Source organism: Natator depressus, chromosome 8, assembly GCF_965152275.1.
Source record: "Natator depressus isolate rNatDep1 chromosome 8, rNatDep2.hap1, whole genome shotgun sequence".
Taxonomy (NCBI): domain Eukaryota; kingdom Metazoa; phylum Chordata; order Testudines; family Cheloniidae; genus Natator; species Natator depressus.
The window spans coordinates 94859412-94880383 of record NC_134241.1 but is presented as its reverse complement, the minus strand read 5'-3'; the positions used below and the strand labels follow the sequence as shown (position 1 = coordinate 94880383).

The 20972-nt window shown below is 43.9% G+C and overlaps 1 protein-coding gene across 1 annotated transcript; it reads left to right on the top strand.

Moving 5' to 3' along the window:
- The first annotated feature begins 9648 nt into the window (after positions 1-9648).
- On the top strand, positions 9649-19880 carry DMRTB1 (DMRT like family B with proline rich C-terminal 1). Its single transcript, XM_074962306.1, has 4 exons — positions 9649-10066; positions 11950-12182; positions 16673-16811; positions 19663-19880. The coding sequence occupies exons 1-4, from the start codon at positions 9649-9651 to the stop codon at positions 19764-19766; spliced, it is 894 nt and encodes a 297-aa protein (XP_074818407.1). The 3' UTR covers positions 19767-19880.
- Positions 19881-20972: the final 1092 nt, after the last annotated feature.

Below are 20972 nucleotides of genomic sequence, written 5' to 3'. Positions count from 1 at the left end.
TCATGAACTTATCTAGTTCTTTTTTGAACCCTGTTATAGTCTTGGCCTTCACAACATCCTGTGGCAAAGAGTTCCACAGGTTGACTGTGCATTGTGTGAAGAAATACTTCCTTTACAAGGCAACAAGGAGACAGCATTGGTCAGCATGATAGGCAGTGATCTCAGCACACCAGCAGGCTGACTATGTCATGTTTATGTAGGCATTATGGAAAAGGAGAGTGTTAAGGAGAGATCTGAAAGATGATAATGAGGTAGCTTTATGGATGTTTTACGGGGAGTCTCCAAATCATGAGGGGCAACATGGGAGAAAGCACAAAGGTACTTGTCTGAAAATTTAACAAGTGGGCCAGGAGGCTGGCATGATTGGCCAATTGGAGGCAGCAGTTGACATCTCAATAATGACTAAGCGGTGATAAGTATGGGATAAGTTGTAAAAGATTGAAAGTGAACATAGAAGCTTATGTTTGATGTGCTAGAGAAGGGGGTGCCAGTGGATGCAAAGAGAGAGGTGACATAGTCAAAGCCAAGGCTAGGAAAATGATCTTTGTAGCAGCATTCTGAATGGATATCAGTGGAGCAAGATTGCATTTGTCAAGGCCAGGGAGAAGGTTATTGCAGTAATTATGATGTGAAATGGCAAGAGCCCAGAGGAGAGGTTTCGCGGTTTGAATGGATAGGAAAGGCAGTATCTTAGAGATGTAATGCAGAAAGAATAAAGTTTTAGAGACAGCCTGGATGTGGGGACCTAGAGGCATCTGAGTCAAAGATGATGCCCAGGTTATAGGCTTGAGTGACAGGCAGGATGGTGGTGTTGTCCACGGTGATCAAGAAAGGAGGTAGTGGAGAGGGTTTGGCAGAAAGATTACGAGCTCAGTTTTAGCTACGTTGAGCTTGAGCTGATGGCTAGATATCCACAAGAAGATGTCAGAGAAACAGACTGAGATATTAGTTTGCAAAAAAAATAGATCTGGAGTAGAGAGGTAGATGATTTACCCACAAAAGGAGAAATCATCCTCAATTGTAAATGTCATTGTAATGTTTGCATTTATTCTGATACAATGCTATGGTGTCTGTGGTGCATTCTCTCATATTGAACTGTATCAAACGTATAATGAAAAAAATGAAAAGGGAGGTAATGTATGTATGTAGCTAACAGCTGGAAAAAACATAGATCTGATTAGTCCTTAAAGAATTGTAAGAAATGATAACCACCAAAGAAAATCCACATTGAACCTGAATATCATGATTCATAAATGAATCACTGATTTAGTGAAAAATATCTATTTGATGAAAATTTGATGAAACACTATTGTGCTGAGAATACCTTGCTGTTTGGCGTATTCATATTTTCCTTTCCTAAAATGTTCTGCTCCCTCACCCTATATTCCATATCACATCACTTATGAAAAGAGAACCTTCAATGCAGTCAAGTAGCAACTGACCAATCAAGTGCTTGGGAACCTAAGTCCAGGGATCCCATCAGAGATGACTCATTTTATTAACAGAGCCAAGAAGAAGGCATTACAGCTCCTATCTGTAAAGGGGAGAACCATGTAACCCAGTGATAGTGGAATGGATCTGAATAAGCCTTGCCTTCTAGTAACAGGACAGGAAGAGCAGCTCTGATGTTCCTTGCTGGTTTAGAGCATTCATTCCTTCAGCCAGGGTGTTGGTCCAGAAGGGAGGCTGAAAGACCTGTCTGCCGTCCAGTAGGGAGATCAGGAAATTAGCCCAGAAGCTTATCTGCCAGCGCAGGAAGCCAGCAAAGACACTAGCAATCAGTGATGGCAGGAGACCATCTACCAGCCCATCAGGGAGCCTGGGAGTCAAGGTACTTGAGTTAGGATGGATATCAGGGAGGCGCAGAATATGGCAAGAGTGGTGGTGAGCATCTCAAAGGTGTACAGGAGGGCGAGTACACTTCAAAAATCTTTGCTTGGGCAGCCATATGTATTCTTATGTCATTACCTCAATTATACCGTATCTAATAGCTGTAAACAAAGGATTAATTGACTGTAATATATGATGAATATGAAGAATAGTTAATAATAAAGCTGCTACTATAGCACCATCAATGTCATATTGCAATACATAGCGGAGGCATCCAACATACAAACAGAAATTTTAAAAACAGGATTTTATCTTTACCTCTTAACTTCCGCTGGAAGCCAGCTTCAATATGACTAGTAATGGTGAGAGCCTGATCGCGGCAACTTTGCCCCAGTCTGAAACCGGCCCATTCCTTTCTCAGTATGGCTTTAAAGATAGGGATGAAATGGGCCAGTAAAACCCTCTTCATTCACCTGTAAGTTGTGGAGAGGAGTGATATTGGGCATCATTTGATGGTTTCTCACATTTGAGGAGGGAAACGAATATCACCTCACACCAGCTTTTTGGAATCTTTCCTATCAAATGTACGTTAGCGAATAGGTCTACCAGTCATGGCTTGTCCCTTTGGCCCCTAATCCTTGAGGAATTCAGGATAAATGCTGTCCTTACCAGCCGCTCTTCTGCTTTTAGTGGCCACGGGAGCCTTGTTTATTTTTTCTATAGTATATGGGGAAGATAACAATAAAGGGGTAGGGCTGTGTCAGACATTTAGAAGGAGCTCTTTCTGAATCTTCCATCTAGTCAGCTTGTCAGTTTTTGTCTTTGAATTACAGAGAAGGTATGAGGCAACAGCATTAGCCATCACTTTTGGTTGACAGTGTTTTACTGGGTTAGCAGCATCAAGCTTACAGAAACATGCCCAGACTTTGCAACTGGTATGTGTGAAGTCAGGACCCTTCACTGTCTCATTCCATCTCTTCAGGTGGGCAGAGTTCAATGACTATTAGTTCTTTCATGGTATCTGGTTCACCACTCTTTTCATACTCTTTTAAGAGTGCTTCTGTTTCCAGCTGCCCGCAAGGAGTATAGGCCTTGCGATAGTTGTAAGGAATGTGTTTTGTGACAGCTTGGATAAGAAGGTGAGGTAGTCAGAGTTTTCTGGACTCGGATGATACAGTGTACCTTGTCTTCAACTTCTGCATATCTTCTGATAGATTTATCCGTCACCTTCAACCTGGTACGGAGACATGGGCTGTTGCTCAAGGCATCAAGGCTCATCAGATGCCGCAGCACTATGCAATTCCTAGCCACAGTGTTGAGCAACCGTAGATACCACGTCCTTTTGAACTGGCAGATCAGCAAAGCATGCACCCTCAGTGATTGTCTCTCTCAAGTATCCATGTTGACTCCTTCACTATTCAACATCTAGAACAGTAACTTACCTGACAGAATTTTGCATACATTAATATATGCCAGTGACATCGCTCTTGTGGGTACAAGCAAAGACCTCACCACCATCAGCGACATCCTCTCAACTGACCTCAAGATAGTGGTGGAATATTTTCAGTGCTGGAAGCTCCATCCCAGTGCTTCAAAGACTTTGGTAATAGCCTTTTACCTAAACAACAAAGCTGCCAAAGAGCCACTTAATATCACCTTTTCCAATCAATGGATCCAAAATGAGCCCTATCTGAAATACTTGTGTGTGACTTTGGGCAGACGCCTGACTTGTAAAGGTCATCTGGAAAAGACATGTAAAAAGATAAAAATAAAGACAGGCCGAATTGGAAACTCACAGGAATAACATGGGGTGCATATGCGCACACTCTTTGAACCTTGACTCAAACAATGGTATACTCAGCCACTGAATATTTCACAGCAGTCTACGTAGGCAGCTCACATACCAAATCTCTGGACGTGCAGCTCAATACTAGAAAGAGAATTATAACTGGAACGTTATAATCAACACCCATCCAATGATTGCCCACTCTGGCACATATACCCCCACCCAAAATCCGGAGGGACGCACAGAGAAACATGAGTACAATCAAACAATGACCAACCTGAAACTTACCAATTAATTAGGATCTCTGGAACCTTCTAAAGACACGTGAAATCCTGCTAGCCTTTTTTTGGATCAGACAAAAGCTCTTAAAGCATCTTAATTCAATCCTGAAGCACAATGGAATAATGCTAATGTCCCAAACAACAGGGTCGCCCTTACCCATACGCAAAGTACGCAGCTGTGTAGGGCACCAAGAAATTTGGGGCACCAAATTTTCTGGTGCCTTGCGCAGCTTTGTGCTGCTCCAGCCCCTGCTCCGGTTCTTCCCCAGGGCCCCCGCCCCTGCTCCAGCTGCGCTGCCGGTGAGTGCTGGGGGGTGGTTAACCCTTGTCCCCCAAGCCAGCCCCCCGCCGAGGCCTGGAGCCCTCCCGCAGAGGCCTGCCCCCCCCATGGGGGGGCTGCATAGGACCCCAGAATAGCTAGGGACGGCCCTGCCAAACAAACACCTGATTGCTTATACACAAAAAGAACTTCCAGGCTTCAATCTACCCTGGAAATAATGGTCTGCACTGAATCTTTTCAGAACATCACATGGCAGATGCTGTCATTTCTTGCACTTCTGGAAGATGAGACACAATGTGACCGTGGACACCAGTTGCAAACTGGAACACATTGTAAATCAGTGCCTGCTCTGACTGATTGCTGGTGTCATCTCAGACTTAAAACAAGACACTTCTGAAGCGACACATTGGCTCACTGAGCTGTACTTGGTTATTTGAACGTTGCTAATCACCTCTCTTGCCATACAGAAGAAGAGGAATAAGGAATCTCTTAACTATTTAAAAGGTATACTTAATTGGCATTAATAGAAAAATGTGCTCGTTTACAGCGAAACAAGTCTGCGAATGTTTTCAGTATAGAACCAAGGGTTGTGCAAGAATGAATTGCTTTCACTTGGGTTTTTTGCATGTTAGTAATATTACCAAAACAGTTTTTAAAGAAAAAAGGCAATGTGCTACAAATGTTCATCTGCTAAATACATCGTTATAACATTATTATAGCTCTGAGAAGTGCTGCAGACTTCAGAAATCCCAAAGCTAAGCACAACAACTTGCATGCCAAAAATACACTTACATCATATAATATTAGCAGGAAAGTCAGAGAAGGCAAAAAACCCACTATTTTTGCCATTTAATTTGATGATAACCAACTTCCTGATTTGTTCCTTTCTTTTGGCAAGAGCATTGTTTTTGTTCTTTGTGTTTTGCCCATAGATCTCCATACAGAATTATCTGTGTACCAAAACCATGCTTTATACTCTACACAGTACAGAAGTCAGAGGGAAATACAGACATTATTGCTATTGATTTCAATACTATGAAACCTCTAGATCGCCTCCTCTTTATTTTTGGCAAAATAATCATTCTAGCAAACTCTATATTACTACAAAATGCTATCTGTATATACTGTGTGCTATGGTTCCTATATATTTTACTCCACATATTGAAGTAAATCTAAAAGCTAGTTCTGGGGAAAACAGGATTTTTTTATTGTGCTTTACTGTTTTTCCAACAAACATATAATAGTCTTTATGCCAAATCCAGCTCACCTTTTTCACATGGAATTCTGCATTACATTCAGATTTGTGACAAATTGGGTGTGTATCTTCTCTGTCTGGTAGTTTTGTTAATTCTGTGTGATAGGGTATCTAATTAAAATGTATATATAAAATTATAGCAGATTGGGAATAGCAGGATTCCTCAAATTGTCTGCAGAAGTGAATATTCATCTCACAAGGAAAATAAAAAACTCACCCCTTTACAGAGTCTTGCCATGTTTGAAACAAATTATATGGAATGTAATAATAACTCCTCTATACTTAGATGAAAAATGTTCAAAGCTTTCAAAAGTCTGGTTTTATTTATGTAGAAACTATTAATGTCCACAGCTTGTCTTGAGGGACAAGAGAAATAAATAAATATGCTTGATTAAATATCCTGAATATTAATATTATGTGACTGAGAGATAACATTTATCATAGCAAATGTACATAACCCACCAATATCCTCTACTTTTTTAGTATCCCAATGAATTTGGATGTATTATGTATCTAAGGCAAGATACATACTTTTTTTTTTAAACTTTACAGGTAAATCTGCATATGTACACAACATACGGCAACAACACTGAGACGGATGATATGGAATCTGCCAAAAAACTGCTATAGAGTAGAATTAATGTTAAGAATAATTAAAGAAATATCCTCCATCTTTCTAAGGCCCTGATTCAGGAAAACAGTACTTCAGGACATCACTTGCGCATGTGCTTAAATCCTATTGAAGTCAAGTTAACCGTGTGCTTCAGTTCTCGCCTGAACTGGGACCTAAGGGTAAAAATTTCAAAAATGTCTAAGGCTATGTCTACACTGCTATGTTAGCCCAGGGTTTGAACTCAAGCTCAAGCCTAACCCCTCCGGTCTAAACACAAATCGTGCTAACCCAAGACTTGGACCCAGGGTCGCAGGACCCCACAGAGGTGGAGGGTCCGGGCCTGAGTCAAGCTAGAACCCAGGGTTCAAGCCCTGTCACTTTGCAGTGTAGTTGCAGCCACACTGAAACTGTGCTCTGGGAGTCCACCAAAAGCATCCCACAGGCCAACTTTCTTTGCCCTCTAGATAGTTAACTTTGGTGAACTATTAAATTTTCCCACACAGAGTAGCCACATTTTGGGAAGGTGCTAGGAAGTCTGGGATATGGGTGGTTGGACTCGGGCCCTCATAATGCAGTGTAGGTGCTGGAGCCCCAGGTTGGGTCCTAGGGTTCAACAATCCCTAACCTGGGGTTACAAGTGAGTATAGACACTCAAGCCCTAGGTTAACAAACCCAGGGTCTGCTAATGCAAGTTCTGCTAACCCAGGGCTTATGGCTGCAGTGTAGACAAAGTGACTTTGGGTATTTCTACACTGCAATAAAACACCTATGGCTGGCCTGTATCAGCTAACACAGGCTTGTGGAGCTTGGGTTGCAGGGCTATACAATTGCAGTGTAGACATTTGAGCTCGGGTTGGAGCCTGGCTCTGAGACCTTCCCCTCTCATGAGGTTCCAGACTCTGAGCTCCAACCCAAGCCCAAATGTCTACACTGCAATTTTATAACTCTGAAGCCTGAGCCCTGTGAGCCTGTGTCAACTGACGTGGGCTAGACGTGGGTATGTTATTAGGGTTGCCAACTTTCTATTTGCAGAAAACCAAATACCCTTGTCCCGCCCCTTCTCTGAGGTCACCGCCTCCTGCTCGCTCCATCCCCCCTCCCTCTGTCACTCGCTCTCCCCCATCCTCGCTCACTTTCACAGGACTGGGGCAAGAGGTTGGGGTGCGAGAGGAGGTGTTGCCTCTGGTGGTGGGGTGCGAGCTCTGGGGTGGGACTGGAGATGAGGGGCTTGCAGTGCAGGAAGGGACTCTGGGCTGAGGGGTTTGGAGTGTGGGAGGGGGCTCCAGGCTGGGGCACAGGGTTGGAGTGTGGGAGAGGGTATGGGCTCTGGGCTGGGGGTGCGAACTCCGGGGTAAGGCCAGAAATTAGGAGTTCAGAGTGTGGGAGGGGGATGTGGGAGGGGGTGCGGAGTCTGGGAGGGAGTTTGGGTGCAGGATGGGGCACAGGGTGCAGGTGGTGCTTACCTCAGGCGGCTCCCAGAAGCAGCGACATCTCCCTCTGGCTCCTAGGTGGAGGCACAGCCAGGTGGCTCTGCGTGCTGCCCCTGCCTGCAGGTGGTGCCCCCGCAGCTCTCATTGGCTGGGGTTCCCAGCCAATAGGAGCTGCGCAGCTGGAGCTCGGGGCGGCCCCCCCGGCCTCCCCTCTACCTAGGAGCCAGAGGGAGATGCTGACAGCTTCCTGGGAGCCATGCAGAGGCGGGCAGGCACCCCGCCTGCCCTGCTGCAGGCGGCCAACCAGACTTTTAAAGGCCCGGTCAGCAGTGCGGACCAGTTCCAACAGGGTCCCTTTTTGATCAGGCGTTCTGGTCAAAAACTGGATGCCTGACAAACCTATGTTTAATTGCAGTGTAGACATACCCTTTGAGGCCAGATTTTCAAAGCTAGTTGGGCACCTAAAGGTTTCAATAGCTGTCTTTTCAAGAGTGCCTAAGCAAGTTAGGCACCTAACTCTCAGATTTCAATGGGACTTAGGCGTCTAAGTCATTTGAGCACTCTTGAAAATTTTCCCTAACCTAAGTCGGAAGACTCAGTGGAACTCACACATGAAAGTCACTTAGAATGACATTTTCAAAAGCTCCTAAGTGTCTGACAGGAGACTAGTTTCAAAGTCACCAGCTTTTGTTACGATTTCCACCCAGAGGGGGTGGGAGGTGCATACAAGCCCTGCAAGGAAGGATCTATGTCACTTTGAAACATATTCTATTGCTTATTAAAACTCTCACAAAGCAGCAAGAATACATACTTCACCTTGTGACAATGCTCTTGAAGCTGATGCGTAAGTGAAGGACTATTTTATGGTTAACTGTTGCTTTACTTTAAACAGTTTTTTCTTTTAATGAAGGAAACGTAGAGGCCACTGACTCACCACAAGGTCACAAGGTTAACTCTTCTCATCTGAAAAAGGTTTGCTGTATTCTCCCTTCCATTGCCTGGGGTTTAGCTTTGCCCTGAAAATGGGCTACTGTATACTAGTGCTAACCCAGTGGAACAGTAACAACACGGGTAGTTTTACAAGCAATATTGAAACTAGAGCATTATTACAAAGAGAGATAGATGGCTGGTGGAATTAGACATGCTTTCTGCCCTCGTCATGATACGCTGGATTAGATGAACATTGTAAAAAACAGAATGGGAAATCAGTATTTTTTCTACTGAAGGAGTGAGACTCTCTCTCCTGTTCAAGAAAAATACATTTGAGTTTGCAAAAAGGAACTGAAATAATGATTCCAGTATAATAAGATGCATGCAAAATATGATGGTAACTGTGGGTATCAAAAAGGGAAGATTGCCTTTTAAATGAAAGGCAGAAAGGACCCAGAGTTGCCAACCCCCCAGGACTGTCCTGGAGTCTCCAGGAATTAAAGATTCATTTTTAATTAAAGATTGTGTCATGTGACGAAAAACCTCCAGGAATATGTCCTACCAATATTGGCAACCCTAAAAGGACCCCAAGTAAATTCCGCTTTTATGGCCAAAAATACCCTTTTGCAACCACTGCTTTTGCATGTGTAAATCAGGTGCATTACTATCCAATCTGCACATGCAAATGCAAGGGATGTGCCCACAAATGGTTGCTTGTGCAGAATCAGGAGTCATGGTTTTGCAAACTTGGCCCTGTATGTCTTCTTTTCAAAACCACACTGATTCATTGTCACATCTTGGACCTGCAAGTACATGGAAAAGGGACTAAAGTCAACATGCTGCACTCACAACCCCAGCACAGTGCTTACTTCCATCCCCAGCAGCAGATCTGCCCACTTAGCCCTGCTGGAATGGAGGGCTCTATCTCAGAGTAGCTCTGGGCCCCACAGTGCTGGAGATGCCAGCTGCCGGAAAGTGCAGAACTGTTCTTGCCCAGATCCTTGGAGCATTGCTCTTCTCTCACCTGCTGCTGTCCCAGCAGCACTGAGATCTATGCACACTACCTCTTACTGGGAGCAGAGCTCAACTGCTCCTCCTTGCAGAAAGGCCAGCAGGCTCAGTTGCGACATTGTAGCTAGTGGTTTTGGGCACACCAAGGCTCTGCCCCGCCCTGCCCCTGTGCTGAGCTTCTTCAAGTTCTGCTGCACATGGAGCTCTAGGCGCCTGCCTGGCTGGGGGTGCCATGGAGGCCGAGGCGGCAGCGATGGCAGAGAAGGCAGCTCTGCGCACCCCCAAGTGCTCCCGCTGCCGGAACCATGGCTTTGTGGTGCCAGTCAAGGGCCATACGGGCCACTGCCGCTGGAAGCTCTGCCCCTGCGACAAGTGTGCGCTCATCACAGAGCGCCAGAAGATCATGGCGGCTCAGAAGGCGATGCAGGGGCAGGACCCGGATGCCCCACCCAGAGAGACGTCTCCGCCTGTGGCCTGCACCCCGGTTCATGGGAAAGGTCGGAAGGTTCCTGCAGTTGGCCCCAACACCTCTGAACACAGCAGCCACGTGACCGGGTGTGAAGGAGCCAAGACCACCCCAGCAGCAAGCAGCAGAACCAGGACCCGCAGGGCACTACCTGCTCCCAGCTCCCCGCTCTTCGGAGACTTTGGTAGGGACCAGCTCAGCATTGGGATGTCTGTTCCTTAGGCCTCCACTCAAGATGATTAACTTCTATCTCTGTGTCCATCTGTCTGTCTGTGTCCATCATTCAGTGTCTGTCCATCTATCAGTGGGTACTGTTGGGTCAGTGTCTGTCCATCCATCGTCCATGCCTGTCTAGTTCCTCAGAAATCTTTAGGTCCCAGGTGTCCTGTTCCCCAGGGCTGTTGAAGCTGCTCTCACTCTACTTCCCCGTTCCGGGGACATGTTTTCAGGCAAGTGTGTTTTGTATGCAGTGCTGCACTTATTGTTGGTTTTGCAAAGTTTCCAAGCTGTGCTCATGGACTTTGTAGCTGTAGGAACCACTGTAGGCAGCTCCTCAGCTTGTTTCCTTGTTGCAAAGATAGATTCATGCTACTAGTCCTTGTTTAAGAGGGAAATGAGTCTGTGACAAGATCCTGATTATTCAGTAGAGCACCCTGAGCACTTTCTTCTGAGCTGTTATTATTTTTACATTTACAAACATGCCCTCCAGCAAAAGAAAAAAAAACACAGAAAAACAGAAAGTACAGATAAATTGGGGAGTTTCTGCTGGAGTTGTTTAGAGCAGGCATTTTATGGTGGCAACATAAAAAAAAAGAGAAGGAAAGCTCCTGGGCTGGATTTATGTAGCACAGACTAGATTTGGCTGGAATCAGTTGATGTAAAAGTTTATTTTGTATTTAAGAAGAGAAAATAGAATGTAGAGATGGAAAATTCCTATGATCATTTAGTCCATCACTTCTGACATTGTTCTATACACAGTAGAGTCTGTAGAGTGTGCCTTGTCTAATCCATTATTATTATTATTTATTAAGACTCCCACTGACCACAGTAGTCATTCGACTGGGACCCTGGAGAGCTAACAATCTAGAAGACAAGGCAAGAAAGACCAGATGCTCTGGGAGATGGGGAGGAAGGAATCGCTTTAGATAGTTCCAGCCCTGCCTCATCTACCAATGATTATTTAATTTTTATGCGTATGGGCCTCACAGGAGAAGTGGGCTTTCAGGAGGGATTTGAATGGATGAGGCCTTGAGACACAGATATAGTCTAGTCATAGACGATGGGGATTCCACTACTTTGGAAGATCACTTTGTGAACAAGATTTTTTTTAATAGCAAAATACAGTGGTTCTTTGAAAATTAACTCTGTAGAAATGAAACCAGGTGGGTGAGGTAAATATCTTTTACTGGAGCAACTTCTGTTGGTGGAGCTTCAAGCCTCACAGCTTTGCAGGTGACCCGAGGTCAAGAAAGAGCTCTGTGAAGCTCAAAACTTGTCCCTTCCACCAACAGAAGTTGGTCCAATAAAAGATATTACCTCACCTACCTTGTCTTTCTCATATCCTGGGACCAACTGCAAACAACTCTGTAGAAATGACAGCTATCACAGGGTACAGAGCTCTTTATTCCCTCTCATTGATTTCAGTATTAAATTTTACTTGATTTACAAGTCTAAAAGGTGATTATTTTCTAACTGTTGCCACAGGAAACTAGAAATCAAACTGTTTGTCATACCTGTTAGGTAGCAGAAGTATTAGAGATTCTGCAATCAGTAGTTTGCTGACAACTTGGTTCAGGATGCATAAGGCAGACTTTGCTCTCTCAAAGCTGTATTAACCTGTCTTCCATCACTGTTGAGCTCCCTTCTTTCCTCCCCAATCCTAATTTTCTAATTTAAAAAAAAAATTGAATAAGAAGTGAATGTAAAACCAAAGGGCCAGATTCTGCCTTCCGTTGCACTGGCTGAGGACAGATTTTGGCACCATGACTCTCTATTTCTATTTACCTTCAAACTGTTTGCAGTGATATTTTTGCTTGTTTTTATTTTTCCTCGCTGCTTGTTTCATAGCCCATCCTGCTTTGCCTCAAGAATGTGTTGTCAGCCCAGAATACCTAGAGAGAGAACCTCCAAAACTGTATCCTGGGTACTCTGGTATGTACTCATACCACCCATTCCCCATGGGCTTTGCCATCAATCAGCCCAGCTGCAGAGGAGCACCAGTGTCTCCAGGGATCCCCCTTCAAAGAGGTTTCAGACATGTCCCTAGCAACCATGGACCAGGGAGTGCTGCTCCTCTGTCAGTAAGTAGTGGTTTCTTTTAATTGCGGCTGAATACATTGCTCTTTGTACTGCAGGATGCAATCTTGCCATTAGAGTAGCCATGACAAGTTAGCCTGGCCACTAATTACTTCAGTGGTATCTTGATACATAAGCTGATCAAAACAGGCACAAATAATAATGTTAAAGGTCTGACCTGAACCTATAAAAATCAAATGGGTTCAAAGTTGTGGGCCAGATTCTGCAAGCCCTCTGAGCTCACAGCTCTTGTCGACTTCGGTGGCATTTCTGTGTGCAGAAGCCTTGAAGGATAAAGATTTGGAGGGAAAATTAACCACTAAAATGAGACCAGTTTGTGTCAGCATAGCTATCACAAAATGTCTCCTGGGTTCCCCAGTGAAATCCTCTTAATATAGCAGGGACTGCCCCCCCAGGACAACTGGCTGCCTGGTGGAAGTTATGGCATAGGAAAGATCCAGAGTGGGACAGATCAGGAGCTGGCCAGAATTGGGAGAGGGCAGATCCGGTGCGGGAGAAGGCAGTACTACTCCACTGTGATCATAGGCACCGACTTCCTCAGTTCCCCGGGGGAGGGGGAGTGCTCGACCGCTGGTCCGCCCCAAGCCCCACCCCCACTCCATCCCACCCCCAGGAGCACCCATGGAGTCGGCACCTATGACTGTGATTCCCATCTGCTGCAACCCCCTGGGGCTGTGACAGGCAGGAGCAATTTAGGGGATCTCTATAGCTGTCCTAACCTATGTCTTAGCCTCTAGCAACAGCAAAATAGGAGCAGCAAGAATAACTTCTCTTCTGCCACTGCATCAGACAGGGATGAATCTGACCCTAAAATTGTAGATCCGTGTTTAAATGTGTCTTGCTGTAGCCATATGTATGGTATCTTAGGTCATTGTGGCAAAAACCTGACATCTGAGACACTGCCAAGCAGCCTTTTTGGTTGTTGTTTTTTTTAAAATAAAAATATTTTAACAATTAACAGAAATGGGATTGGCAAATTTAAAAAAAAAAACAGTTAAAGCAGTGTTTTGTTTGGATTTAAATAAACTGTGTCCCCCTGCATGTTTGCAAGCCAAATGTGCAGCAGTGTGCTACTGTGTGGGAATCAGAAAGTGGCACTGACAAGAAACATGAAAAGTGAAATGGACTAATCAATTTAGGGTCTCCAAAGTGAGAGAACTGCAAAAAAAAATTAAATTCTTTTTAAAAAATATTAACAGCATAAATGGTGAAAAGTATATGGATTTTCCCACCAGTCTAAAATAGTTATGTATTGTTAATCACACAGGTAAGAAAAATAGTAATAATGTATTTATAGTGCTTTTCATTAGTAGAGCTCAAAGTGCTTTACAAAGGAGATCACTATTATTATCAATAGCTTTTCACAAATACCAGTATATGATAAAAAGCCTGTACTTTCATATTTTTCTGTATTAATTTTTTGTATCTTTCTTTTGGAGAGGGAGGAAATCTCTCTGGTTCCCCTTCATTTTTCTTTTATTCCGCCACCAAATCCTTCAAAGAGGGTTTAACTTGATTCCCAGCAGAGCCTATGAATCTTGCTTCTGTGTGAGACTGAGGGGTTGCTTTGAGAGCAACAGTGTGTGTGAAAATTTTGCCAAGCAGTTATGGCACAGTAGAGGGAAATGTGATGCTAAATAGTGAGCCTTCTGCTCTTCCCTCTGCTGCTCTGGAAGGTGGGAGTAGAGGCCAGGTTAAAAAAAAAAATCAGCAGAAAATTTCAGCAAAAATGGAAAGAAATTAGCTTTTGTCTAATTTCATAACAGACAACTTTGATTTTTTGGCAAAAATTCAAAAACAAATTTCAATAAAAACTGAAATATTTTGATTCAGAAATGCTGTTGTGGTGTCTCATGGGATTTGTATTTCAGGTGCTCCATATTCCCATTCTCATCTATAGGCTGGGCTCCCTCTCTCACAATGACCCTGGTCTCCCCTGTAGGGGGATGCACTACCTTGGTGCATCATGGGAGGTGTAGTCCCAAGGAGCACAGCACTGAGAGGAGAATGGGGACATGGGAATTGCAGTACATTTGCTTATGAGGCGCTACAGCAGCATATGTAATTAAAATATTTCTGGTTTGGGGCATTTGGTTTCTCAACAAAAATTGAAATTTTTTGCAGAAAGTAGACACTTTACCTGAAAAAAATGTATTCTACTGAAAATTAATTTTCCATCCAAAAACACTTTCAACAGAACATTTTTGAACAGCCTACTCAGAGGTCAGCTGGAGGGGGAAGCTGGTGAGGAATGGGTCAGCGGGGAAGGGAATCTCGGGAGGCCCAGAACCCAGGCTGCAACCTGAATGTCTACACAGCAATTAAACAGCCCCATAGCCTGAGCCCGACCCCATGAACCTGAGTCAGCTGACGTGGGCCAGCCACCGGTGTTTAATTGCAACATAGACATACCTTCAGTCCTTGTCCTCAAAGGAAACCTGCACAGTACCTTCAAAAGATGAGCCTGGGAGCTTAAATTCAGAACTTTGCTAGACACTTAAGCTATGTCTACACTACAGAGCTTACAGTAGCACAACCATACCAATGCAGCTGTGCCACTGTGAGATCTCTTGTAGCCGCTCTATGCCGACAGGAGAGAGCTCTCCCATCGGCATAATTAAACCACCCACAATGAGCGACGGTAGCTATGTTAGTAGGAATAGATCTCCTGCCAACACAGCGCTAAGCACACTACCACATACGCTGGCATAATTATGTCGCTCAGGGGGATGGAATATTCACATCCCCAAGCGACATAAATTTTGCCAACATAAGTGGTACTGTAGTCAAGGCCTAAGAATCTTGGACTCAGTAGAAATACTGGTTTTATGTCTCATTATAACAATCTGTAACCTACTAACCCATCTTTGTCATATTACTGCAGAGGTGTTAATAGCCTACTCCATTTTGAATGGTCCCTTGCAACATGTGTTAACACCCTGCTTAACAATCTGTTCCACCTTGTATTTAGCTTTGACGCTCTGATTACCTTTCCCAGCCCTGAAGAGCCTGCTGTAGCTCAAAGGCTTGTCTCTGGGCTTATCTACACTTAAAATGCTACAATGGCACAGCTGGGCTGCTGTAGCGCTTCAGTGTAGACACTGGCTACACCAGTGGTTCACAACCTTTACCCAGAAACTTTTAAGCTTTTATAGACAAACCTGCGGACCATCAACCAGAGGCAATGTGTAGAGGGGTGCTCCCAAATTTCTGCCTTCCCCATTTGGCCCTGCTCCCTGAAGTGCTGATGTAACAGAGCAGAGAAGTGGTATATCTCCTTGGCTAGCTGCTGCCTGTTCATGGAGTCACTGGCTGTTAGGCAGACCCATCTGATGGCAGGGGGAGATCTCTCTTCAGCAGTGACACTGCAATTTTTGATTTGTGCCCCAACCCAGACAGGCTGGGTGCCCTCTGAGATGAGTCAAGGGGTGGTGGTGGCACTCCCTCCCCAAGTCCAAGCCCTGGCAGGTGAAGCCCAGTCCTTGGTGGCACCCCTGAAAACTGCTGCTTGAGAATCAGTGTCTATGTCAAAGGGCGGGGTTTTCCCTTCAGTGTAGGTAATCCACCTCTCTGACAGGTGGTAGCTAGGTTGAGAGAAGAATTTTTCATTCACCTTATGCTGTCTATTCATGGATGCAGGTTGGCTTAACGACACTGCTCAGGGGTGTGGATTTTTCACATCCCCTGACCGACATAGTGAAATTGACCTACTTTTCTAGTGTAGAGCAGGCCTGTCTCTTCCATCAAGAGACGTTGATCCAGTACAAGATACTGGACCCACTTTGTCTCTCTTGAATCCAATTATGCATGCATATAAGTACCTACTTCCATGTGTTACTGTGCCAGTCTCCAGCCATTGCTAACAGATGCTCACTTTTATGAGGACATCAAAACAAAAAACAAAACAGGAAACAACTGAACTGCGGATTAAAAGTGTCTCCTGCATGTGCACAGTAATGACTGACTTTTCATAAATTTTCATACGACTCATTTGGCATTAAGGATCCCTAATACAAACCAGGAAATAAGTCACCAGCAGCTGCTGTTTTTTAGTTATGGAGCCAGGGTAGTACCTGGAAATATGGATTTTAATTCAGTGTCTCATTAATAACAAGCATTTCCTGCATTTGTTGTGTTCTATGCTGCAGGTGTATTTGGGACAAATCATTAAGTCTTTACTCAGACACTCATATTCCATTACTGGAGTAAAACTTATATTCGACAGGTAGGCTGCCTTCAATGAAGTTTTGCCTGAATAAGAATTCTGTGATTTCCCCTGTAGCAGGGTTTTAACAATAGAAAAACAAACAGAAAAATACTGACCAGTGAAGTAAATTATGGCCTTTCATTTTAACACATCATATGTAATGCCACTGATTTCACTGCATTTGGTCTGGAAGTGAGGGTGGTGGTTTGATAGGGTGGTTAAGGCAATATCTGGACTGAAGGAGCTTTGTTTTATGTGTTCGTGCAGATGCAAGATGCAGGTGGAGATTTCCAACAAGGTTACTACCCTACCCTTCCTCAGTTTATACCTCCGGGCTTTCTGCCAGGGATTCACTACATTCCACCACCCCTGCCACTTCTGGCTGAAACACCCAAGGAACCATCTGGTAAGTAAGTGCAAGGTGAGCGATATTATGCATGAAGCATATCAGATCTCAGGGAGCTGTTTTATATGGTAAAATGTCTGATGTGTCCTGCTCATTGGTATGTAAAATACAACAAAAGCTCTCAACTATATTGTTTTCATTTTTGGTTGGTAAATTCTGTGCATTTGTATCTCCCTTACTGACTATATCATGGCCCACTAAAATCAACAGGAATTTTGTGCCTGGAAGGACAGCAGAATTTGACCTTTATTATCTGTAATAAAACCTCTCAAATGGCTCTAATTTTCATCCCAAAGTTGCATACATTCCACACAAATACAGTGGCCTCTCACTGTTGTAGTTGAAAATGATGTACATCAGTAACAATAATTTCTTCAGAAACTGAGATCACAGAAAGTTGTGCGCACCAAAGGGCTATATCCCACAGCAATTTACATTTTCTGCTTGAATAATTTTTTATATTCCTCAGTTTGGGTCTTTGTCAAATGTTGCGTCCCACATTTGGGGCATGGCAGGTATGTCTGTAATGATTTTTTTAAATTTCGGACAAGGTTTCTATCCAAATACAGCCATTTGTGGCCACAAGAGGGAAGAACTGCTCAAAGAATAAATCACCAGTATCAAGAGAATGAAGCACTTGGGTTATGTCAAGCTCTAGTTCAAAATATTTGTATGTGCACTTCTATATTTCAGTGCTTGGCTTATTAGAGAAAAATGAGAATCTGATTAAATGCCGTGTTCTTGTGACAGATGATTTACGAATAATATCCCTTTCTTACACCTACTGGGAAAAGTCCAGTATCTCTTGAGTAGAGGTGAGGAGTAAACAGAAGAGTACATCATCTTCATTGCATCAAATAATAGTGATTGTGGCTAGTCATAGTATGTGAGACAGTTGAGAGTTTGTGAGGATTTTTACTGTAATTATCAACATTATTTCATTTGAATCAATCATTAGAGACAGAGATGGACCCAGAGAGCGAGGTTTGGTTTCAAACTTTTCCTGGGTTGGGGGGTATTTGTTGGATTAGAAGTTCCGGCTCAGGCCAGTTTCAGGGATAGCCTAAGCCATAAAGGTCAGCTCTTGAATCAAACTTTCCTAGAGTTCCAGGATACTAGGGGGCTGGATTGGGAGTCCTAGTTCAGAATCAGGGTTCAATTTCTAGCTCTGGTCCATCGCTAGTTAGAAGCCAGCCTGAATAGTTAGAAATTCTGCACTCAGGTACCTGTCTGGAGCTCACATTGAAATCAGTGGGACACCCCAACATGTACCTGACAGTAGAATTTGATTCTAAGTACAGGACTTCCTGGTATCGATCTTAAAGGGCCAGTGTCCTCATTTAGCACTTTTTTGTGTTTTTTTCTTTCAGGGTGAGGGATATAAGGAAAATTGACTCAGCCATATTGTACTTCAGCTTCAGGGGGAATAGGACTATCAACGGTGAATCAGTGAGGGATTATTTCTGTAGGTTACAAAATAGCATTTCAGCAGAAGATACAGAATGAGAGGGGCTACAGTGAAACTAAACAGTGTTTGATCCCATTTTTCAAGATGCATTTTGTTCTGGTTTCAAATCCAGTGAAAGACTAATAAATAGTGAAGAAACAAAGTGAAAAACCCTCTCAAAATCAGAGCAGACAGACCCATAGGGATCTTGTCAAGTTCAAACTTACTTTGTTAGATCATTTGTCCAAAGGGATCTGCTGGACTCAGGTCAAACTGGGGCAGTCAAGGTGACAGGGGCTCCTCCTGTAGTCTTTGGCAAAGTAATTAGGAGAAAATTGATATAGAAAAGTACAGCAGGAAAAAAGTATGCCACTGAGCCTCTGGCCTGATGGAAATTCCAAGACAAAGGGAGCTACAAACATCATAGCAGAAAAGGCTTCTCCTCGGCTAACAACAGCTGCTGGAAAGTCTTGAATCATAGGCCTTCCAGCTAAATGACCACAGTCTGTATTCATTCCTCAGTCAGGTTTTATAATGGTGACTTGTAATATATACCATGTTATTATAAAATTTAATATCACAGTAATTCTTTTGACATAAGAGATACTATGCTGTAACTCTTGCTAACTTTCCCAATTTGCCCACCAATGCTCGTGCTGAGTAGTATCTGAGGGCAGAAGCCGTTAACAGGTTTTTTTTTCTTTAAAGAACAGTGCTATGTTGGCAGGAGAGCCACTTATTGGGGGTGGATTAATTAAGTTGATGGAAGTGCTCTCTCCCTTCTTCTTAGAGCAGCTACACTAGAGAGTTTGCAACTGCACTGCCGTAAGCTCTCTAGTGTAGCCACAGCCAAAGAAAGAATTGTCTTATGTAGGAAAAGGAGAGAGCTTTAAATACAAACTAGCAAGTCAACATTATGAATTAAGGACTGAGGTCTCCTACTTATTTCCTTCTATTTTATGTTCTGTTTATTCAGTCAAGGCTTTTGCACCTTCAGAATTGAAAAAGTGTATATAGTGGGCATGCGATAAGGCTCACTGTCATCAAGGCTGTAAAACAGCTCGCATTACAATCCTGTTTTCATATGCGCTTAAATTCCTAAAATACTTGCCAAGAGGGAAATTCATGCCCTTTGCCATTTTAAAACAGTCTCGCTGCACTTCTTTAGACATGGCTGCAGCAAAATCAGCTGGTGTTTGAAATATGAACCTTGACCTAGACAGTCATAGTCCTCATGATCTCAAGTGCCTTTGCCTTGGTTAGGGAAAAACTGGTTTGGATTAACTACAGTTATTTTATATTGAGCATTCACAGCTAAAAATTTTGAGTTCTATTGGATGTAATGTCAATTTAAGTGCAATTTTAAAAAGCACTACAGTGTTATATTCTGCTTTTGTGTTTTAGCTGGCACCACTGATAGCCGGGATTCTGGGGTGATCTGTGAATGCAGCCAGCCATCTCCTCAGGAAGAAACCAATGGAGACCATGCCACGTATTCTAAACACTAAATGTATGTATGTGTACTAGGGAACAGCTGCGGAGCATGCAGCACTCTCTCTCAGAGAGAATATCATTAGTTAATTTTGGGCTAGATTGACACTAGCCCTAATGCAACCACACAGGGCAGAAGAGGGGAGTAAGCCCCCTACATCACTTCACAGTTGCATTAGGGCTACTATAAACACAGTTCTGGCTCCCTTGCTGCGTACAGCCCCAGGGCTGCCATTGCTCCACTGGCTCCTACCTTACCAACTGGCAAAGCTTTCCCAGGGTTACAGTAAATTACTCCCTTCTGGAGCAAGTGGAGATGAGGGGAGGAATTGTGACTTCAAGGTACAGTTCCTTCCCTGAGGCTTCTCTTGGGGCTTGTCTACACTACAGATTATGTTGGTATAAACTTATGTTGCTCAGGGGTGTGAATAAGCCACTCCCCTGAGCAATGTACATTATACCGATGTAAGTGCCAGCGTAGACAGGGCTGTGTCGCAGGAGAACTTCTCCTGCCGACATCACTACTGCTGCTCGCGGAGGTGATTTTATTATGCTGATGGGAGAGCTCTCTCCCGTAAGCACAGAGCACCTTCACCAGACGCAGTGCAGGAGACTAGCCCTTAGTGACACCCCATGGTTGGGGGCTGAGCATAAAGGCTCAATCTAGCCCTTTAATGTTTAAGGCATTGTTCAAAGGGGCATTGTTTGTAGGTCTGTTTGCTACCAAGAAAAGCTGGTTCTGAATATTGTGGAACAGTTAAGTGATGAGATTTAGTGCCTGAAAATTGGGTGATGGGGAGAGGAAGGTTTTGGCAGCTGATACATGTAGCAGAGTCAGGGCTTGATACACTGGAGTTCAGGTGGGCTTTGGAAGCTGGAAGCGTAATAGGTTAGGGGGACTTGTCAGTGAGGCAGTGGAAATAGTTTTGGGGAGGGTCTGATCTTCTATACTGACATCCAGGGCCCCCTCATCACCTTCCAGATGAACTCGAGGCCCTGCTGCCTTTACAGGGCACCTTCACTTTAAATTGTGAGCATGATGGCACATAGTTAAGTCTGGTCGCTCAATCTTCAGGATTTTGTGTGCCCGAGACACCCTGTACATCAGTTCCAGGGAAACACACTATGCTGGGAGCCCACACAGTGGAAGCTGGCCACCAGATTTGATTTAAGGGGGTGTATGGGTTGCCCAATATAACTGGATTGGAATTGCATGGTGAACT